This window comes from Mus caroli, chromosome 5, assembly GCF_900094665.2.
Source record: "Mus caroli chromosome 5, CAROLI_EIJ_v1.1, whole genome shotgun sequence".
NCBI classification, from domain to species: domain Eukaryota; kingdom Metazoa; phylum Chordata; class Mammalia; order Rodentia; family Muridae; genus Mus; species Mus caroli.
The window spans coordinates 48,025,299-48,049,108 of record NC_034574.1 but is presented as its reverse complement, the minus strand read 5'-3'; the positions used below and the strand labels follow the sequence as shown (position 1 = coordinate 48,049,108).

At 39.6% G+C, this 23,810-nt stretch overlaps 1 protein-coding gene across 1 annotated transcript in view; it reads right to left on the bottom strand.

The window, feature by feature from the left end:
- Nucleotides 1–1,239: 1,239 nt before the first annotated feature.
- Nucleotides 1,240–23,810, bottom strand: part of Stim2 (stromal interaction molecule 2) — a 119,022-nt gene continuing 96,451 nt past the window's right edge. The window contains exons 4-12 of the mRNA XM_021162824.1: nucleotides 19,352–19,463; nucleotides 18,352–18,467; nucleotides 17,482–17,659; nucleotides 16,656–16,833; nucleotides 12,193–12,360; nucleotides 11,434–11,534; nucleotides 10,957–11,195; nucleotides 6,310–6,583; nucleotides 1,240–4,037 (exon numbers count right to left, since the gene is read on the bottom strand). Coding sequence (XP_021018483.1) covers nucleotides 3,560–4,037; nucleotides 6,310–6,583; nucleotides 10,957–11,195; nucleotides 11,434–11,534; nucleotides 12,193–12,360; nucleotides 16,656–16,833; nucleotides 17,482–17,659; nucleotides 18,352–18,467; nucleotides 19,352–19,463 — 1,844 coding nt within the window. The 3' untranslated portion in view covers nucleotides 1,240–3,559. The remainder of the gene's footprint in view (nucleotides 4,038–6,309; nucleotides 6,584–10,956; nucleotides 11,196–11,433; nucleotides 11,535–12,192; nucleotides 12,361–16,655; nucleotides 16,834–17,481; nucleotides 17,660–18,351; nucleotides 18,468–19,351; nucleotides 19,464–23,810) is intronic.

Sequence of the window (23,810 nt, the reverse complement as noted above, 5' to 3'; positions counted from 1 at the left end):
AAAAAAAAAAAAAAAGAAAAAAAGAAAACTAGTTTCATTGCTAAACAAAGCACATTAACTATTTGAAGAAAGCATTACAAAAATATTTAGAAAAACACTAGATTCTTAAGAACTTAATGAGCAAAAACCACAGGCAAGCAATTCACTAACATGAAACATATAGGCTAACAAAACAGTGAAAAGCGTCCTATTTCTCTAGACATTCTTTTCCTATGAACTTAGTCAAGCTTTAACGAAACTGCAGTTCAGAAATCATCGAGTAAAAGGTTACTCACACTCAGTGTCTTCAAGCAGAGGATAGGAACATTGCTTAGGGCAGCAGTTCTCAACCTGTGGGTCTGGACTCCTCTAGGAGTCAAACAACCCTTTCATAGGGGTCACATATCAGATATCTATATTATGACCCATAACAGTAGCAAAATTAGTTATGACGTAACAACAAAAGTCATTTTATGGTTGGGGACACCACAACATGTGGAACTGCATTTGGGTTGGAGCATTAGGGAGGCTGAGAACCATTGAGCTAGGGTAGAGAAACCTTGAAAATGTTACCCCTGAAGTATGCGTGAGGCAGTGTGAATACATCCATATATACTCGTATGTACACAGACATGAACTAAAATATCCTTCACATTTTGCTATACACTTCCTTAAAATACACGGTAAGAAACCATGTTAATGAGAACTTACGCAGTGCTATTTCGATGTTAAGAAGAGTGTTCACTTACCGCTGAGCACGCTTCAACAACGAACTAAGGTTCTGCACTGTCTGATCATGGAGAAAACAGTGATTTAAAAAAACAAAGAGCCTTATTTTACAGGCTATTGTAAAGATTGAATTAGAATCATATCCCAGAATTTCAAAGAGTGCCTGGTATAGACAGTACTCAACAAATATTAAATGCTGCTACTCCACATGTAATAAATATGGCAGTAGCCTAAACTTGAATGGCATTAATGTTTTAAATGATTGCATACTGAGATCATGTTAAGTAAATGATGAATGTTTCCAATAGTAACATTATATACTATAACACTGAATGACAGAAGGGTTTAAAAGATTATAGTAAATCCATACAGCGTCATACTATTAGACAGTCACTAAAATGTTGTTTGCAAAGAAATTCTAATGTTGGAGAAACTCTTGAGTTAAAAGTGAAATGGCATGATATAAATATGCTCTCAGTTATGTAAAACACATACCCATTTAGAAAAATAACTAGCAAAACCCACACCAAATAGTAAAAGTAATTTTAATAGCGTGATTTGACTGCCATGCTGCTGTTTTCTTCTTTGCACTTCACTACCAGGAATCTTTCCGTCTTACAGTAAGGAAGAAACAGGAGAGCATCAATTTTGAAAGAGTAGAGGAAGGCAATTAATGTAAAACTTACAGAAATGCCCAACGCTTCGCATGTGATGCGATACCGAAACGATGGCGGCTTTCCAAAACTAGATTCTTTCCTCTCAACTTCTGTTCTTTTCCAAATACTGTTACTAATGCAAATAAATATCACACCATACAACAGTACATACCCCTCGGTTGGACCTGTTTATAAATGTGTAATCAGGTATACACAATACACTCCTTTCCTAAGCCCACCCCTACTCTCTCAGCCCAACCTCCGCTAGTTTCTACCTGGCTCTGACCCAGGGCACCCTACCAACCCTAGCTATAAGCAATCTCACAGCCAAGGCTTCTGTATGCACTCCACACTCTGGTAGCTTTGACCTTTCTGTCCATCAAACTAAAAAGCACTTATTTCTGTTGCAATTTCCAAAGAGAACACCTCTGGTCCAGCTGTGACAAAGACAAAACATCCCCCTTAGTCTGGGGGATTTCCTGAACACTTTCTAATTCTTTATGCAAAATTGCTTTCCTTCCAGTAGAACTCTAGAGTGGTCTCTGAACTCCACGTTTCACGCTATCTTGCAAAGCATCTTTATGTCAGACAGACAGCTTCTGATCTTAGGAGCTGATTGGTAGTCATCGAGCCCAGCGAGACCCTGACGATTATAACAACCAGCCCAATGGAGGTAAATAATCACAACTCACAGGAGGCTTTGAGAGTTAGATCCTTAATAAAGCACTCCCTCCTTTTATGCAAATCTCAAGGGGTCGTCTCACTTATCCATCAGCATTCCCAGATAGCCAGTGCCAAAAAAAAAAAAAAAATTCTAGTTAACATATCCGTGTTCACCCAACCACCCGTCTTCCTGTATTTCCAGATAGTTCTGCCTGAGGTCTTAAGAGCTGAGAAGGTGGAAACTAAATGTGCACTGCTGTCCTACGCGCGGCTACTCTCAGGCTACTCTCAGGCCTGCCCAGCATCTAACCAGTTCCAAACTCTACAAACTCATTCAACACAATCTAAATGCACCATAAATTTATATTTGTTAATCTTGATATGAGAACATTTAAACATTTCAAACTACATAAAAATATGACAAACAATATAAAACAAAGAAATTTGTTGACAACGTAGTTCCAAAACATCGCTATTTCTTATACTGCAATTCAGCAGCAAGACAGCTTACATGGCTCTCCAGAAAACAGTGTTTTCAGTGGAGTGTTATCAACAAAAATCAGCACAACCCCACACAATAATGTCTCCAATTTATTATCTTTTCCACAGTACAAATTTTTCACAAACCATAAATTCTTTGCATTTATTCAAAGTCTGTAAACAAGTGCCTGAATCCCCACACCCCAGACCGCAGTTTAAGCATGTGAATGTTTTAAGTCCTTCGATCAAGTTTTACTCTTCCACTTGTATAAGGAATCAAGAGCCTTCTGTCTTTACATTATTTATATTTTATCATACAGCCTGCAGTGCAGTAAATCACAGTGAAAGCCCTGGGGAAAACAAAACAACATGGTCTTTACAGCAGGACTTGAAACTTTATAATAATAAATGCATTTGAGGAAGCGTCCCATAATAAAAGTGTGGGTTTTCATTTCCAGAAATCAAGTCAATTAGAAACCCTAGTTTCTACTTAAAAACCCATTTTATCTAAAAGTGAAAACAGTCCCCTATCCACAGTCATTTTATAAACTCTATACAGTTTTACTTGCAGAGATTTTTTTTTTCCAGTCTGGAAAACAGTAGTGCAATCAGTTTTACGTCTTTTAAGTTATTTAGTCCATGATGGAAACAGCTCTGTGGAAAGATAAGAAGATATTCTGGTAAACAAGAAAATTTTGCAAGCCCATGCTGGCTTACAGTCCATTAAAGCTTGTAAGTCCATAGCGGCTTTCGACAGAATGCTGTGTGTACATCACTAACATCAATGCAGAAATAAATAGGCGGAAAGAACTGTAAACTGCCTCCTGCCGATGACTCCGGTGGTGGTGATCTGACTTGATGAATTGATTGCGTAGTCAGTTAGATATAAGCAGACAGTAGACAGCTGCCCTTACGGACATTTCCACTATGGCATCAAGTCTGGAAAGCCCCAGTGGAGTTACATTCCTAAAAGTAGAATAAAAACGGAGTGGAGGGTGGGAGATGACAGTTTACAGATGCCACTTGAATGGAATTCCATCACGTCAGCCGAGTCACTTAGACTTCTTCTTGAAAAGGCTTTTGATTTTGGATGGCTTTTTGCTTTTCTCACCATTATGACAGAGGTCATGTGGGATGCTGCTTACTCTGGAAACATTTGAGGCTTCCTGAACTGGCTTGCTATCATTGCCGGCTGAGGAGCACGATGTGTGTCGGGGATGAGGCACCGGGATGGCGCTGGAGAGCTGGTGCATGCTGCAGGATTTCTCCAGGATGCCATTGTACACTCTGCTTGCAGGGCTGAAGATCATGCTCTTGGTCTCCGTCAGACCCACGCACTCAGGGGAGCCCCGGGAGACATCTGCTGTCACGGGTGAATCCCCCCTGGAAGAGTCCTCCAGGGAAAGCTCGTCTCTTGAGATTTTTCGAGAAGACAATGTTTGGTATATCTCAAGGCTTGAAGGAGGAGACTGTTTTCTCCCAATGGAAGAGTTTAAGGAGTCACATTCTGAACCTGTGTCTGGTACTTCCCTGAATGAGACAGACAAAGGTAATACTTTTAGAACTACATGTTATTAACAGTAACAGCAAATATTCTACCAAATCAAGTTCCATTCATTATTTATTATAAAAAAGAGATTATATATGTATAAATATATGTAAGACTTGAAAAGTTTTCCTTTAATATAGCCTGTCATCTCCCCACCTTGTGTGTGTGTGTGTGTGTGTGTGTGTGTGTGTGTGTGTGTGTATACTGTGGATGTATGTATTTGTGTGGCTATCTGTGTATGTGCAAGAGTAGGCCAATCTTCCTTGACTGCTATCCATGCTATTTTAGAGACAGGGTCTCTAAACAAATCTAGAACTTGTGAATTCAGGTAGGCTGACTGGCTAATGAGCTAGAGATCTGTGTGTCTCCAGTCCTTCTCCTGCTGGAGTTAAGACTCGTGGTTATACACAGCTCTTACACTGGTTCCAGGGATCCAAACTCAGTGTTCATGCTCATGCAGGCACTGTATTGTCTGAGTCACTCTCCAGATTTAGGATAATTTATAACAATCAAGCAAAGTAATTAAGCTATGCCTTCTTTAACTTTCAGGGAGATGAAAATTTTTGAGGTTTGAATTTTCTTAAGCCTTTTTGACTTTTGCTCTCCTTGAATACTACTTTTCTTTCTGAACCACAAAACTGCCAGTATATGTTTGAAAAGATGGAATTTTAATCACTTCCTTTAATGTTTAGTTATGAGCTTGATGAAATATAACTTTCTGAGGAAAAGGATGAGGAACTATGAACACTGTGCTAAAATCAAAGCTCTGCCAGTGCTCCCCACTGCTGAGCTGTCTCCCCAGCCCCTGACTTCTGTCTTTTTAAATGTGCATTCTTTCTACAGCCTGTATCCTTTGGAAATCATATACAACATTTGCATGATTTTTCTCTGTAGCAACCTGTAGCTAAATACATGTAAGTTTTACAAGAAGATATGTGTTTAAAGAGAAAGGAAAGACAACCCTGGTGACGGCCTGTGAGTGTCTGTGAATGGAATGTGGACAGAAAGTCCAGATTAACAGAACAAGTAATTACTAGGAGAGCAGCACAGGCGTTCCCTGAAGTCAGATTCCTCTCATATTTATAACCTGCTGCGAAGTTTTGACAAGCTATGTGAAATGAGAACTTAACTAACTTTCCATGATAGAAAGATTCTGTGGGCCAGGGCAGCTCTTGGCGTCCCCTACAATCTTCCAGAAACCACAGGAAAACAACTTAGAGGTAAAGCCATCCTGCTGCTGGCTGTGGTCATACTACAAAGACACATAAATAACATGTTAATCATAATTAACTCCCTGTGGGAAGGTGCATTAAACCCATACTTGCAATGAGACTGCAAACGCCAATTGTTCTTAAGGACAAAGACTGTCTGCTAATTAAAAAATAACTCTCATTAGGCAGTGAGATGATTATGGGAAAAGTGATCTGATGTTAATATCACAAGAGCCATGTGGCAGGAGCCATGCAGACTGCCATCCACACTACTAATATGTGGCAAAATCAGAAACCAACAGAGTTCTTCTGTTACCAGCAGCACTGAGATGTGAGCTCCCGACAGCCATGGGCCTCACAGTGCACTGACACCCTCAAAGAATGAACTGCACGGGCATTAGTCACGAAGTTCATCTGATTTTATCATTCCCTCCATTAGGTTCTCAACGTTTTCTTTCTTTTTTTTTTTAAAGATTTATTTATTTATTATATGTAAGTACACTGTAGCTGTCTTCAGACACTCCAGAAGAGGGCGCCAGATCTCGTTACGGATGGTTGTGAGCCACCATGTGGTTGCTGGGATTTGAACTCTGGACCTTCGGAAGAGCAGTCGGGTGCTCTTACCCACTGAGCCATCTCACCAGCCCCCACTCTCAATGTTTTCTTAAGCCCTGGGCAAACGAAGCTACCTTTAGAAACTGAAAACAAACAGACCTTAGGCTTAGAGTGGTACAGAAATAAGACCTCAGCGATATAACCACAAAGAACTGAATTCTGCCACAAAGGGGACTCCAGATCTCACCTAAGAATCAGCTGGGCCAGCACCTTGATTTTAGCCTCAATACTCTGAGCAGAAAACCCACTCAGGCCAGATGCACGTCAGATATACAGAACTGGGGTCCACAAACAGGTGTCATGTGAAGCCACTGAGTCTGTGGCACGCACAAAATACACTGTGGCACTGCTGCCACTCCACCCCCACGTGCCCCCTCAGCCCCACTGAGACCCACACTCCGCACTTAATGACGATAAACGCCAATACCATTGTTTCTCAGCAGTGAAGTAGATAGCCTCCTCCTCCTCTTCGTTCCGATACAGAGCAGGGCAACTTGACACAGACAGGATGTCTGGATCTGGGGAAGGCAACGAGTGCTGGGGATGCTGCGGATGGTGAGGGTGCCGAGGGTGGGCTGCCAGAGGAGCGTGGGCAGGAAGCTGAGCTCGCTGAGACTGTGGGGAGGATGGCACGATGCTGCGACGAGAGCGGCATAAACTACTGCTTCTGGCTAAAGATCCTGCAGGTTTAGCCACGGTCCCTGAAAAATACAAGCCAATGAAAATGCTCATAGCCACCAATGTCCCTTAACTGTCTTCTCCCAAACGTATACACGAGAACTGATGTCAAATATCGGTTTAATGTTTATTCAAGCAACTACATCGACAAATGCCCTTCTCTACCACCAATGGAAACACTGAACAGCAATTATTACAAATGTAATAAAATGGTAACATTTAGAAGTAAAACTAAAATAAATGAACACCAATGTAGTTTTGCTATAAAAAAAATCTAACACTATTAAAAAGAATAACTTGAAGTGCTATTCAAAATAACCCTTAGATTTAAAGTCACTATCACACACTTAGAAGAAATGATAAATGTTTATGAACACTCATACTGGATCAGGAGGAAAAAACTGTATAAAGTATCAACGGACAGTCTTGACGTATCACAGCCTGTCTGACCTTTAAGAGGTTTAAGTGAAGACTACACAGTCTGTCAGCTGAAACCAAAGCTTGCTTCCTGAACACAGGCCCTCAGCAAGCCTCTGTCTCAGGTCTCCCTGTGTCTACTGCCTATCGAAGACCCGTGCAGGTGGAACAAACAGAATGATCCTCTGTTTCTTTTCCTACACTAAAGCAGCCCAAGAGCAACCTTCTCAAGCTCGCTCTTCATGCATGCTGCATCCTTCCTGTGCCACAGCACCAGGAAAGGAGCACGCCTTCATTAAATGGGCTCAGACGACAGCAGGCCTCAGGCTGCACAGCAATGCTCTCTTCCCCAGGACTCAGCTCTAGCCAACCCATCCAATCATCATCACAGTGAATGAGTTTACTTCTAGGATCCAGCTGACACTCAATCAATCAAGAGTTTTGACCTTTCCCGTTTTGTCTTGCCAATTATATTATGAAGAAACCACAAAACAGGAAATGAAATAATTCTCCTAGTAATCAGAAATTAGAGATTACCTAAAGAGAAACCACACTAACTTGACTGAGGATAAATTTCTCACCAGGATAAATTTCTGTATGGAGAATACACAGAATGAAATTAATCTACACCGTTATCTAGTTAAACTGTTACTTTTCAGTAAAAATGTCAATAAGGATATTTTCTTCTAATTTGCTTAACAAAATACTAATCAATGCTATATTTTCAAAAAAGAACAAAAAGGAAAGAAAGTGAAACAGAATGATAAGGAGATAATTATTTCTAAATAATCAATGAAAATGTAACAAAATGATGGCTATGAGTGACAGCCCACACAGCAGAACACAGCAGACAATACTAACACCACATGAAGAGTTTCTAAATCACATTATGTGAAGCCCCTAAGTGGTGAGAGTGATAGAAGGGGATGGGGAAGACAGAGGGAAGCAGAGTGCGACAACAAACCACGGAAGAGCCTCAGGATGAAACAGATGAGGGAAGCAGGCTGCACATCTGCACTACAGATCCCCAAACTATCGATGAAGTGAGTTTAGGAACAGTGCAGCGTTGTTTCATATTCATCCAGGCTACAGAACCAGTCATGTCAAGTGTGAGTGAGGAGACAGAAGCAGGACTCATAAACACTGGGTATGCAAACAAACAAAACCCCTTTGAAGGCAATTTGGCCATGACTAATAGGAGATCCTTGCCTAGTGATCAAAAATCATTCAAAGGGTCCAGAGAAATTCTTAGAGCTGTGCATAATGTATAACATAATGATTTGTGTTTCTACTATTGTTTTTAAAAAGAAATATATACAAGGAATCTCAGTGGGAAAGGAGAGAACCCATGTTATTAAATATATAAACAAGCTTCGGTTGTCTCATGTTAAACAATCACAGTAAATTTAACTTGGATAAACACAGAAAAACTCTGAAGCACATTTTTGAGCAAAGAAGTTGAAAAATTATATCTATAATTTGATGATCCTTATGTAGGTGGTGTAAGTATGCAGCAATGGTATATACTAGATATTACATATGTAGAGGAAGCATGTTCTAATGAGCTTTAGAAAAGCACAACTTTAAAAGAGGGAAAGAGAGATGGTGTGGTTCATTTCAGAAAAACAAGTAAGACAACCTGTTTACTTTTGTAGTGGATGGGCACAGTCTTCAGTGACTTTAAGAATGTACAAAGGGCTTTATGAGAAGTTTGAAATACATTACTACGACATTCTACTCTGAAAGGATTTAGCAGATACTTAAAACCCGGGGAAGGAGGAGTAATTCCATCCTCTATTCGTCTACTCACAATAAATATATCAACTAACAGTTTCTGCGTTTCTTCATGTAAAACTACAGGCAGTCTTATTATGTGTATTAGAATCTCTTCCTTTGGGATTTACCTTCAACAAGCGTGCTTACTGGGCATTATTTCAAGCATAAGTAACACATAACCAATAAAGAGATAATTAAATGAAGCACCTTCATCCTACCACAGTACACTTCAGGCTGACAGCCCTTGTTTTATAAAGTCCAGGACTTACAAAGCAAAATGGAGTACCACTAAGTGGCCACTAGGTGGAGGCACAGCTCTCCAATTCTATGAGCAATCAGATTAATTTCTAAAACTTCCTATAACATTTCAAACCAGCTCTTGTACTTTTTCACACTTACAAGTATAAATGTCTATGTATAATACCACAGTTATTTAAAATATATGCCAATTATTCACATTTAATGTAAGTATCTTCTTTTAATGGATCAAAAAAAAGTAAATAAAAATAAAGTTTTGCCATTTCCAAACTCCCAAAAGTGCTTCTAAAACAGGCAAGAAAAAGATTTAACTAAAGGAATTGATCTTCCTCAAGCACAATTATGATTCTCAACAATTACACATTTTAAAGAAAAACTATTTTTAAAAGGCGTAGTTTTCAAACAAATATGCACTCATGATTTCAGTGCACATATATAAGCCAATAAGCAAATAGACAAATTCAAATTGCAAGCCAGCTTGAATATAGACGCAACTCAACCATCACCACCTCACAGTCCAGACAAGGAGACAAATGAGGTCTCCTGCTTCGAGCGTTCCCCAAGCTTACAAGCTGTTGCTCTCCCTGGGAGAGTTACTGCCTCCTCACCCCACTATGCTATTAACAGAATCAAAGCCAGGGAAAAGACAAAAGCAGGTCCACTGACCGGGAATTATCTGTCAGATTAAGAGCTGGATTTGATCACAACTCTCTTATACAATCAGAACTGTTCTAACAGTCTCAGGAAAGCTGCAACATTGAACAGAAAAGGCCAAACTGGAAATTCTCAGGTAAGATGACTTGACTGTCATCAAAATCTAATAGTTTGAGGTTTCAGTTAACCAAGAACTAAGCTAATAGAGTTAGTTCTCCACTCTTCAGAGCTTCATTCTATTGACATGGAAAAAAAAAAAAAGTCCTAAGTACTGGAACAATAGACCAGGCAAGCAGTAATAAGGGTAAAGAATAATTTCTAATATAAAATCCTGTAAACTGAAAACATCTGTAACTGCAGAAAGTCAAGAGTTAAAGCATTCAAATTTTATCTTACCAAGATTGTTTTCTACAAAGTAAAACTCAAAAGCCTAGCATACAACACTAAGCAATATTAATACACACAAAAGCTTCCTTTGGAAGGACTTACATTCTAGAGAAACATCATGCTGGCATACAAGTACAATCCTAATACTCAGAAGGCTAAGGCAGGAGGCTAGCCTGAGCTACACAGCAGGCTATCTTAAAACAACTAGCACATCTGACTTGCGTGCATGCATATATAATGTTCTATACATACACATACACAGATCACATCTAAGTTTTCATAAACAAGCACAGTTTAATTTTGCTGAAGACAGAAAGACTTAGCTCTCCATGAGTTAAGCAGAGCAGGGCAACACTATTAATAAAAGAATGCACTGAAAAGCAAAACAAAAATATTAGAAAAAAAAAAAAAAGGAAAGAAAGAAAGAAAAGCCTTGGGAATGGAACAAAGCATAAGCTGTTGGAAGAGTCAAGCACTGACTACAGCAGAGCCAGCATCCAAACCCAGCTCCCAACACTTCCTTCTCCTGCAGTTTTCCCTCAGAGTTCAGCATGTCACATCAGCAGTCATAAAGCTGTACTCCCCTTTCTGATGTGACTCTCTCAGTTTAATTTAATGATAAGTAATGCTTAAAAGCAAAGCCCTACCATGAGTTATATATGACAACTGTTGAAATATAAATGTGATAAATTATATAAATTAAGTATCCATACTTCTTGATCAGGTAGATTTCTAAAACAGAATATATAACACACATACAAAGAATATATGTGAGAATGTATGGGAAAAAGAGAAAAATATGCTAAAAAGTAGCAAAGAAGAATGTATTTTCCCCTTAAGTTTCAAAGTACATCACTCCTAAAAGGTCCTGTCAAGCACCTTCTTTAAAACCCAAACCACTCACCTGGGAACTGTGACACTATTGGGGGTGTGTCTTCATCGAGGTCGTCAACCCCTCCAGCAATAGGGTAGGGTGGAATGGAGACTCTGGGCATCACCACCCAGCTGTGCTCAGAGTACAGGGAGGAGGTGAGGCTGGGTAGCCCAGAGTTGTGAGCTATCTGAAAGCCACAGATCTTCTCAATCTGCTGCCAGCGGAAAAGCCGTTCTCGCAAGCACGTCGTCAGCTCAGAGAGGGCTTTCCTGAAAGTCAATGGATGAACTACTTATCAGACTGAAGTCTTCAATATGACACTAAAATTCAAACAACAGGAGGAGACCACAGAACCTGACTGATGAGAAGAAGAAATTATCCAATTTCCGAATCAGTATCAATTATGTCATTATATATGCTTCACTGGTTAAATACACATTATCTACATAGTACATGCATACAGCTGAGCATAGACAGACAGACAGACAGACAGCACAGCATTCTCACTTGGCTTCCAGAATCTTGTGGTCTACTTCATCCAGGGAGGAGCTGTGTGCAACGTGCAGGGTCCCAAAGACTGTGCTTCTCTTCTTTTTAATTTTTTCTGCCTAGACCCAAAAGGTAAAGAATAAAGCTAGGTTTAGGAAAATGACTACTTCTATAACCAGTGAAGTTGATCCTGGTTTTGACTCTATTAATCATAAAACCAGTAGAAAATTATTAGCCAAGATACAGACATGTTTTCAAAATAGGAAAACAGATGAGAAAGCATGCTCTCCTAAGTCAAAGACATTTAAAGCTTTGTTCTAGAGAACTGTTTCTCAGATGTCTAGAGCCGCGAAAGACTAGAATCTTCTATTAAAACCAACAGAAAGACATTAACCAAATCCTACTGCAATGAGGTGTTAGTGAGTCAACTATGCATTTTCCAGAATTCAGATTACTCTTATGTCACACAATTTAATGAACAGCAAACATGAATTTCTAGTACTACTAACCTGCATGAGATAGGAGGCAGCAACCTGGAGGAGAGAAGCTCCGTATAAAACGTTTACAATAGTGGCAAAAGTCACAACTGTCAAGGACGCTACGGTAATTTTGAAAGCTATATACGCACTTCTCTAGAGAAAGTAATTTTACTTTAAATTCAATAATTGCAAGAGTCAATTTAGATGACAAACTCTAATTTTAAAAACAGAATCTTCAAGAAGGGCTTTTACTGAGGTCTTTGAATTCCAAGTGGTTGATCATGAAATAAGAGACTACCTCGTCCTTAGCGATGGCTAGCTGCATCTCAGCATTCTGCCTCTTAATATTGTAGTACTGTACTTCAACTTCGTGTGTTAGCTGAAGCCATTTCTGTAGTGCGTCAGGGACAGACCAGCTGCTTCTCAGTTCAAACTCCTTTTCGGCCTTTTTTAGAGCCATGCGGACCTGGAAGGATGAGAGAAAGAAAACACAAAAGGAAAAAAAGACTGAAATAACCGTTGGTAACAAAACAAGACAACAACAACAACAACAAACAATTCAATTATAGACTTTACAAAACCTTTTTAAAGTCCCTAAATCTAAATGATTTATTTCAAAACTAGTGCTGACTTGAAGTACATCATTAGATTCCTGACAAAGCTGAACCCAGAGATTCGTGAAGGGGCCATGTGCCCACGCACACATAAACTGTGGAAATACTTCGTTTGTTTATTTTATAGCTGTCAGGCTAAGACAAATCAGACACAAAAGAAAACAAATTAGGAAATATATAAATTACTGATCACACTTTTGGTTACCTAGGATATGAAGCAATACCCACATAAACCAAGCGGACTTTCAAGTTCTCCTTTCCTGATGCCCCGTCTGTTCTTTCTTGCTGTCTCCCACTACAGCCTGTTCCACCCTGTCTAGATCACCCACTGCTCCTGTAAGCAAGCAGACACTAAGCGTGAATAAACTATGTGTAAATTTTAAGAAAGTCAATTCTGGCCAAGAATATATTTGATTTTCCCTGTGAGAAACTATGCATTGCTTTCCCTGTAAGGATGAAGTATTTTCCCACATGCTATTTGAGGGCCAGCCAATTAAATAAAGGAAATAAGGTGCTGATGTGTTAAGTGTGATAAATGCTAAGGAAAAAATATATATGAAAAGAAGCCCCAGTAAGAAAGTGACAAAGAAGGAAGAGAGACTCAGTTCTTGGAACAACTTACTTACAATCTGGGCATGATGGTGGGACTGGCATGCATAATGAAAACCTCCACACCAGGCCACGGGGGCACGGTGGACACTGATCCTGGTGCCTGGCCCATGACTATGCCCACAAAGCTAACTGAGCTAACTGAAACTCCCTCCATTTCTAAACTAAAGTGCAGAGGGATGTTTGATCTGAATAATTCCAACTGATTTAAATAAACCTTCCTGTTTGCCAGAGTAAACTAAGAATAGGACTACACAAACTTTTGATAAAGAAATAGAACAGCTGTTGGGCAGTGTAGAAAAATATCTTAAAACTCCAAAGTTAAAAAGAAATCACAACAGGACACATAGTGTATAAACAAAAACAAAAAACAAAACAAAACAACAACAGCAAAAAAGAGTTGCAACTTGAGACTTAAAAAAAAAAAAGGCTTTTTCACTAGAAGCAACTTCTTAGGTGGCACTAGCCTAGTGTGACTCATTCTGTAATGTACATGGGACAATGTGGCGGCCTTGCTGATACCTCTTGAAGAAAGAGCTTGAAACCAGGCCCTGTGACACACAGCCCTACAGAACACCACAAGAAGACTACAGCAAACCTTTTCTCTCCTAAGACTTTGAAACTAAAAATTCAGTGTGATTTAAATGTTCAGGATACTACACACAGAATCTCAACACATTTCACTCATGCTACTCTCTACAACCCTAAACATTTTCCATAAATTTCTCTTAAAATAGTTAGATTATTTTGCACAGAAACTTTGTATTGGGGCATAAACTAAGGCTGAGCAATGCTTAAATTAACTATTAAATAATGTGAAATTTATGTCCATCCCATACTAGCAACTGTTCAACAGCTATTATTTATAACTTTGTTATTTGATCGAAATCTTAACTCTTAGTTTGAATTATGTTGTTATCCATGAGAATGGTCAAAGTCTACTTAGTTAATAGCATTTACAAATCAATTTAAGGTTTAAAAACTATATCCCTCTGGAACATTGAAAACAACAGTAGAAACATGTCAGAAAGAAACAGCCCACATACCTCAAACCTAGCTTCCAGACCTGGCTTGACGGATTTGATTGGCTGGAAGCCCATGAAGCTTCCAGTAAAATTCATACTTTTGAAGATCACTGCCTGAGACTTATATTAATAATATAAAACTTTTAGGAGCAAAACCATTGATATAAAAATATAAAGTGATATTAGTTACCCAAAAGTCTTCATTTAAGGAAAATAATACCATATTGATTCTTTTTGAAGTTATCTCCACTGGGGGGGGGGGGACATATTTCACATTATATGCAATTGTAGGGTACTGCATAGATATACATAAGTTCATTTCCCAGGTTAATAACTTACTTCCTCAGTAAATGATGCTTTGAACAGCAGTAGAGGAAATGGAAGATTTGAAATTAAACACACAAAAGCTTGCCTCTGTTGAGTAACTGTTGTGTAACACACAGAAGTGGTTACGTAACCCTGTTCCTCGTCTCTTAGCATTCTATGAGGGGTAGTGCTCAGAGCAGGTCCCCGAGTGCAGACGCAAGGGTTCTGCACACTGACTACTCAAGGTGGCCTTTCTTATCAATACAATCATGTTGGACTGAGTTCTTCCTAAAGACCCACTGTTCTCCTGTAAGCCACCCTTGATTGCCTTGGGATGACATGAGGATTGTGTGTATACTGGCACAACCGGAACATCACATTCCGGTGACCTTAGGGTCTACAAAGGCATGCAAAGCTCTCTATGGCAGAACCAGAGATAAAAGGAGAGGCAGTCACCTGTCAACCCTGTTCTTACAGCAGTTAAGGTTCACTCAGGGAAGGACAGACAAGCCCATGCTTCTGTAAATACTCCCTCCTCAAGGACTCCATAAAGGAACCAAATCAAACTCATTGGGACAGCCAAATAATCAGGTGGAAAACATGAAAGTAGGAGGAATGGGTGAGGGAGGAAAGGGCAGGAGAGAACAGAAGAGGGTAACTGGGGAGGGACGGGATGAAACAAAGCAAGGAAACCACAGTGCAGGGTAATTAACATATGCTAACAAGACAAAAAGTACTATTAGTTCCTCTGGGTTACTTCCTCCTTATAGGAAAGTTAGAGGATGAGCTAGCAAGCTGTTCATAGTCCTGAAACAAGCCAACCGTCAGGCCGGGAGTTTTAGTAAGAGCCTGAAGGGCATACCTAGTTCTTGGAGGTGTATAACTTTAGACAGGCCTTTATTTTTAACTTCTCGACTCTTTCCTACATTCTGGACAGAAAGGTTTGTCAGTGAGATGGGCATAACCACAAAATACATCTAAAGGGCAATTTTAATTGCTTCTTAAAAAGTTTAGTAAACTTTATATTAAAAAACCTTGCAAATAGATAAAAAAAACATCACACTCAAAAATTAACCAGACCCAAGCTTAATGTTAAGTAAAGGGAAAGAGATTTAAAATGTTATTTTGCGAGAGATGTAGTCAGCAGCAACAGAAGAGGACCAGAGTTCAGTCAGACAGATTCTCCAAAAGGACACGTTAGAAGAAACAGTGGTGCTCAATAAATGCATGTGCCCAGAGGTGCAATTAAAACTCATCATATAATTCTGATCTTTGACTTGGCAATAAACTGACAGGCAGTACATAAACAGTACACAGTGAGGCAGAGAACTTAGGGTCGTGTCCCTGCTTTACAACTAATTCTGAACAAGTTTCCCAATCCTATCTGATTTCTTAGTTTCTCCATCAGTAAATGGGTAAGTCAGAAAGTGAGATGGCATTAGAGAATGTGTTCTGAAGACGAAGGAAGGGCCATCAGACAAGAATTCCAGGTAACTGATGGGATGATAAATGGAAGGAAACACAGACTCCAGAAAGACAAGGCCCTGCAGGCACACTTCAGAGTGATAATGAATCTATATTTACTTATGCCACCACGCTTGTAGTAATTCATCTCTGCAGGGACAGGAAATTGATACACACGCATGCCATGACACCCTTCTACAATCCTCCCTTCTCTGCAGCACTGTGAAATGTCTCAAAGTCTACTCCATCCTACTTGGAGCAGCTGAGTGGAGGAAACAGACATTAGGAAGGACATCTTTGCAGATACCTTTGAAGACTTCAGCAGACTGTGTTGTAAAACCATCTAACAGGTTTGACAGGGAGGACTAATAGAATCCTTCACACCTGCAGCCTGTGGCTTTACAGAAGCCCACAGTAGAAGTCCTTTATCTTACACGGTGACATTAGAAAAGAAACTTAGTACAGATCTAAGTAAACACCTCCCATGAACTCAAGCCAGCAAACCTAGCAGGACGCAGGATCATAATGCTGCAGAGAAGCAGCAGCAAGCTGGCGACTTCACCTTCTGGCTACCATTTTGTTATTTGTAAAATATGAATTTGATGAATGCTAAAAATTTGTTTACGTGTTAACAGTACACATGACATCATGGATACAGCAAATGGAACAAAACAAAAGAAAAAGGAAACCTCGGCCAGCGGCCCCTCTGAGTAGCAGCTGGGCCACTCCCACGAGGACAGTACCTGCTCCAGTTCCTGCTCTGCATACTGGCGCCTGCTCAGCTCACACTCTGCGCCTTCCCTCAGCTCCCGCAGCCGACAGGCCTCCTCCTTGGCATAGTTGATTTCATCCATCATTTTCCTTTCCAGATTCTGCTTTTCTACAGCAACAGTTCTGTTTTCTTCTTGTGCCTTTTCAAGTCTTAGAGAACAATACATTTTTAAAAATGTATCACTTAAGTATCCAAGATTACATTTCAATGAAAAATAATTGTTTCAAACAATACTATACTTTTAAAATTTATAGTATATTATGAATTTATAGTATTTCTATTAATCTCAAATTAGGGTAAATACCAGGCAACCTATTATTTGTCCAATTTTTGTTATCTTGGGCTCACATGGATCACAAAAAACAGTGTCTGCAAAAAAGACTTAAAAAAAAACCTTATAAACATTTAAATCTATTTAAAAGTAAGGTTCAACTACATTCTACCTATATCTGATTTACTTCCTATGATCTTCTACATATTTATTCCCAAATTGTAATTCTCCAAAACTACAAAATGAAATAAGCATGTACTCCTAATATGAACACTAACCTAACCTAAATGTTTACATACATATCATGTAACATTTCACGAGCATAGTTACTTCTGTGACATCACAGCTAGGACTGGTTTTGGTAATAAATGTTGTTTTATTCTGGATTTTGAGAGCAGTTCTTAGTAGGACAAGCTGACCCTGATCTCACTAGCTACACGGCCAACAATGGCCTTGGCCTGATCCTCCTAGCCCCACCTCCCAGCGTTAGCCACCACGTCCACATGCAGTGAGATGCCTCGGTTACCTCTCTTGTAAGTCCATGAGACTCTGCTCTGCAGTTTGCAGACTCTCTAAGTCTTTCATCATTTTTGCAACATGTTCCTTTGATGTCTTATTTTGTGTATAAGCAAACCAACAACCCCCAACACCAATTACTATGGAAATTGTGAGAATAAAATCCTTCATCCAGTTATGAGGTGGACCTACAAAAAGAAAAAAAAAAGCAGATACTTAAATTAATTTTTGAGTGTAATACAATGTAAGTATACAGAAAAGCAGACTTCCAAAGCAAACAAAACTAAATATCTCCTTCCACCAGTTACAAATTCTAGCTTTATAAAATCACAACTCTCCCAACAATCCGTATGCTTATTTGATCTATCTATTATACAAGACCTGCAGGAAGGCAAAGAAAAACACGTATGGCTATAACAGGCCTTATTGTGACTGATCTCATGCTACTGAAAGAAAACCCCCCAGAGTGAAGGGGTCCCATAACTTGCTTCCGTTTCCTTCAGTTAGGCCAGGTCACTGTCACTGAGGCACAAGCTGGGGAATCAATCGCTCACCATAAAGCATTTCCTCGAGCGTGCGGTTTTGTAATAAATTACTCTCATCAGTGCTCCATACTGCAGACAACTACAGTCTCAGGGCGTTTGTTTAGATTTTGGCTTCTGAGAGGTTCTCAGGTCCGCCACAGTTTCATAGCTTTTCATATTAGTAACTAGTTTGAAAATTCCTATTTCTATGGCAGAAAAGCTCATCCTACAAGCCACATTTCCTTCATGGCTAGCAAATGGTTCTTTTTGGTTCCCTGTTCCTCTCTATTGTCTGCTTTCTGCAACAAGGATGGGGCACACTGCACTCTGTATCGCTGAATGAGAGAAATACTAACGTGTCAGAGGCCCAAACAGAACCACATCCAGCGCTTTGAGTTGGAGTTTCTGTCTGTGACTCCGGTCACTGATTTTCAACTGGGAAATCATAAATGAAGTTTCATGAACTGCTATCCTGTATATAGAAAAAATAATATGCAGTAAACAAGATATTTCCAGTATATAAATTTCAATACACAAGCAACATATTTACCAGTTCACATACTGATTATCATTGTTGAAAGCTCATCTGTGATACTGAAAGCCTTCTGCAGGGTAATAGTTGTACTACTATACTGATGAGCTACTGTCTTCTGAAGTTATTTTCTATTATAACTTACTAAAATTGCCAAGTTTATGAAACTGAAAGTATTTTATAATAATTAACTAATAACTAATGTCAGCATTTCACTATCATTTCACATACACACACACACACACACACACAAAAGTAAAATTACTAAGAGACTTACTAAATATTTTTAATAGATGTTAAAAACAGTTCTTACTTCAGGAGCTTTTACCTAGCAGCAGCTGAAAAGCTCTCACTACACTCAGTGTTCAACTGTTTCGATGAACAATGTACACTGAAAACCAAATTGAAGGTAAGAAGCCTTTTTGGGTAGGTTGAGGGGAGAGGGATTCACTCAGTGCTCACTGCCTGGGCAGGTTAGAAGGTAGCAGTGAGAGAATATTCGGTAAATTGGGGGCCTCCTAAGTTGCTGCGTGCACACACTGATAACAAAGCAAGGTAAAAGGTCCAGGAGAGATGGTTCTCTGACCTCTACACACATGCACTGTCATCTGCACTCTAACGCCACAAACGCGCATGCATACATACATACAATACATGCATACACAAAGAATAAATACATAGTAAAATAAGAAAAAGATAAAGTGCTTCAAACAGATATATTTATAGTATTTTGTTTCTCCCGTCAGCCCCAGCAGTCTCTTTCAGATTGAATTGAAAGGTTGCATCTACATCACATTTCTCAACGCCCTTGGGTGACTACTGACCTGGGGAGTGTTGTTCCCTTCACATTATTATCCCTGAAATTCTTCTCATATTGTGGCAGTTCAACAAATTCTATTAGCCACTGCAGGGTATCCTCAAGTGTCCAATTGTGAACTGTAACACAGAAAAGAAGATATAGTTTAAAGCACACTGCTTTCAAAACTAAGATCTGAACACATCTATATATGGGAGAGATTAAATTTTCAATTAGATGTAATAAGTGGTAGTAAAAGAGCATCTAGCATTCTATGGTAAGCTGAAAATAGTGAGGCCCACTCCTGTTTTCCCAAATGCGTACAATCTAAAACAGAAAAAAATACATAAAACAATTAGACAGACTGTAGTAAAACTAATTCTAAAATAAGCATCAATACAGAGTTTTTAAAGGATGAAACAACTCATTTCCATGGGTGCAACACCTTACTAGATATAGACTTGATTGGCACTTTATCTAATCAGAGAACCACCCTGTGAGAGTCAGGCACTACAGCATACAGCAGAGATCAGATGGGGAACTTGTTTACCCCTGTGAAACCTAGGTGCCCTGGGCAAAGATTCAGGGAGGGGGGGCAACTTAGAAATGAAGAAAGATGAGGGAAGGAAACATTTAAATCATGCTAGTCATTAAAAAATGGGAGGGGGTAAATGAGTGTGTCTGTGAGAGAGAGAGAGAGAGAGAGAGAGTGTGTGTGAATGAGGATGAATTAGGTAAGTCCTCTGGCTTGACTACATCAACTAAAGCCTACAATAAAAGCCATAGAATTCTGAAGATCTGACATAACCCTGCTGACCTGTGTTTGGTTTGTATTGTATTTTATTTTAGGAAGAGGCAGAAAGTCAGAGAGGGACCACATTAGTAAAGACTGGATCTGAACACAGGCACACTAAGATAGAAGCTTACTCTATAGCACTTTGAGAGCAACAACCAAGAGCAAAGGTATAAACAAGAAGAGACCATAAGAATTAAGTTGGAGGCTTTTCTCTGCTTGCTTGTGTAAAGGGTAAGCTGTTCCAACGGAAGGCTTGAGAAATGGAGAGCTGCGTACTGTCTGCACTTAATGTGAAGACTGGGGAAAACCACACCAGAGGGCAAACGGGGCTAAAGACAAGGAGGAAGTGATAGATGCAGTGCTGCAGATCCATCTGTGCACAAAGGCTCTAGGAAAAGAGCATTCTCATAAATTATAGAAAATGCTAAATTCACATTTGCATGCAATGTTTTCACACTGCCCTTTTCAATGATCTTTAAAGAAAAAAAACAAGCAAAGTATAATTAACTAATAAAAACCTTCTTTAAAAACTGTATTGCTAAGTGGCAATTTTATACTGAGACAAAGCTCTTATGTTCTCTTTCTGACACATCTCTACCCTCACACCTGTATATGGGCTGAGCCTGCTGGAGCCACAGAGACAAACAAGTCAGGCTACCAGCCAGCAGCCCAGGCCTAGGGGCCTTCCGCTGAACCTAATCCAGTCAAAGTAGCCTTGTTACACGAAGGCTTCTTCCTTCTGCGATGCACTTCATGGAGAACTGCCCTGTCTAGATGCCAAGAAACCCACAGCACAGCTGCAGTGCACACACCCACACAAAACTCTCAGCCAGGAAAACAGGATAAGATTCTCTCTGCCTTTGGATTTTTCAATAGTAAAAAAACCAATCTAAGCAATCCAACACATCAAGTTTCCAAGGAGACCAGATTCAAAGGAAGAAATGCAAAAAAGCGCACGAAACTGTCCAGTCCTAATACTACTCGACCTGAGTGGACAGCTGTGCTGGTCTAAAATAGCTTTGTTTGTAAAACCAATTTTCTTTTGAATGCATCTTTAAAACAATACCATCCTATCATAAGACAGAGTTACTTGAGGGAAAGAATTGACTTTCCACTTGATGTCTGGGTTCCTTGCAAACAGCTTTTCTTCTCATGACCAGGACATGAGAAGTTTTGTATTAGCTCCCTCTGCTCCAAACACTCTGCTGATCTTTCAGCCCCTATGGTGGCTCCTTTTTATCCCTCCTCAAAGACCTGATATGAAACCGGTTTGAATCCTATCATCTCCTGTATTTTTGTTGAATCTTCCTTTCTTAGCTAAATTCAGTTCTTCATAAGAACTTTTTTCCCCACAGAATTTAATTAATTACAATCATCTAGAAGAGAAGGAATTCTTTTAACATCTGCTTTTCCACTAAAGGATGTATAAGTTCCTTACTGAGCACTCATGCACAGCTTGTTGGGTGCCACTTAACTACTGAAGTAGATGAGACTTAAAGAGTGAGTACTATTCAACCTAGGCTTGTTTGCATAGGAAATCCCCAGTGACAAAGAGCAACCTGAAGCTGCCCCATCCCTCTGCCCACCTGTCACTGAGTTTGGAATTGCTTACCAAGTATTTTTGCTCAAAACTGTGGCAAGTGCTATAGGCTGACATTTCGGTGATTTTCAGCACACTTTGGAATGGAAAGAGACCGTTGCCAGGCGGTGTACCTGAGTCACAGAGCCACCGTAGCTCTTTAACTCAGGCTCAGTTTTTGAATAAACAGAGTAATAAACTGAGCTAAGCTACTTTAAAATTCTGTCTTTCTGATTCCGTTATAACAAAAGAGGGCTGTTGTCTAAAGCACTGTAAACTGAACAACCAGCCCAGAACATTTCATTACAGAATGCTGACAGGGAAGATTGAATTCTAAAAATGGCTAGGACACCAATAAAAACTGTTGCTAACATTAACTATGTACTACATACCAGATTTATGAATGTTATTTCAATGTGGACACTGTAGCAGCTCTGAAAGCAGTACATTTATTCCCATGCTGAGCCTACAATTTTCTCATGGTAGAACTCTTAATTAGGTATAAACAAATTAGTAAATGGCCACAGTAGGTTTCAGAGCAAGGTGTTTTTAGAATGGCAGACGCTGCACAATCTGCAGCTTCTTAAAGATGCCCTGTGTCCTTGTGGACCCTGACACTCTTCAGCTGAGACTGGCTTTCCTTCTCTTTTCCATTTGTCTGCCTTGTCCTTACTCTCTCTGACTCAAACTAAGAACTCCTTCCTCTAAACATTTTCCCAATGCCCATTTCAATATTGCATTGGTCTCCTTTGTATTCTTCATCATCTATACATGGATCAACCGTGAGACAAACCAATATACATGTGATGTGACTGTCCTCACAACCTGCCCTCTGATGATGAATACTAAGAGAAGAGGAACTTATTTTTATTAAAGTGATTTGCATTTATTTTTTGTGTGTGTACGTATTTATGTGTATACATATGTGCAAATAAATGTGCACATGTATGTTGTAAGTGTGGAGGTAAAAGGACAATTTTCAAGAGTTGGTTATCTCCTTCTACCTGCGGGTTTCAAAAGTCAAACTTGGCAGCAATCCCCTTCCCCTGTTGAGGCATCTCATCTGCCCAGGACTTATTATTGTCATCCAGCTAATTAAGGAGTTTTTTTCTAAATACACACTTACACATCCATTTCCACATGTACCCTTTAGCTACCGTGAAATGTAGCTGCTATCTCTAGATTCTATAAAGAGACACCTGGCCAAGAGATCATACATATGATTACACATGTCTATCAACTGATAAATAGAATATGAACTCTGGTCCAAACCCATAGTACTATAGGTAGCTTTTGATTCAAAACACCACACTAACACTTGAGATATTTTCTCTTAGAAATGTAGTGCTAATAGCATACAAGTACAAAATGTTACCAACAAGTAGTCTACTATAAGCAGCTGCCTAAGTGGACTTGCAGTTCTAGAGATGTCCGGTATACACAGGGGCTACACTAACATTGGAAGTAGTAACATAAAAGCACAGTAGAGTTATGTTAACTTTTCATGATAGAAGATAAGCCTGTAAGTTGGGAGAGACCCTCTAACAACCTAAGGATAATATTTCAAAGAGCTAATAGTTCGGGGCTTTCATGCTTTGTTTTGTTGAAGCAGTGTCTCTGTCCTGGAACTTGCTATGAAGATCAGGCTTGGCCTCATACTTGCAAAAATCCACCTACCTCTGCCTCTGGAGTACTGGGTGGTAGGAAAATGGATGGTGAACAGAACCAGAACTCCAGGAGAGGTAGAGGAGGATACAGGATGTAGAAAGACAGACAGCTGGAGATTAAAAGTTTTTGTTTGGGTTTTTTTTTTTTTTTTTTTTTTGCTAACAAGGCAATTTCTGCAACAGTAAATGTAATTCCTCAGTTGAACAAAGAAAGACGCTGTGTTGCATCAGCCGCGCCTACACTCTACTCACCAGCCCTACCACAATGTAACTATTTTGGAACAGCACATGAAAAAGAGGAAAACTAGGTCTAAGAAGTGAAAGCTTTCGGAAAGCAGTAGGGTAGGAGAATGAGAGTTAAGAGATAGGAAGGGGTGGACACAGCCGTCAACAGAGAGGCCGCCTCAACCCTGAGAAACAGCCTTCTAAGAATGCCATGAGCCAT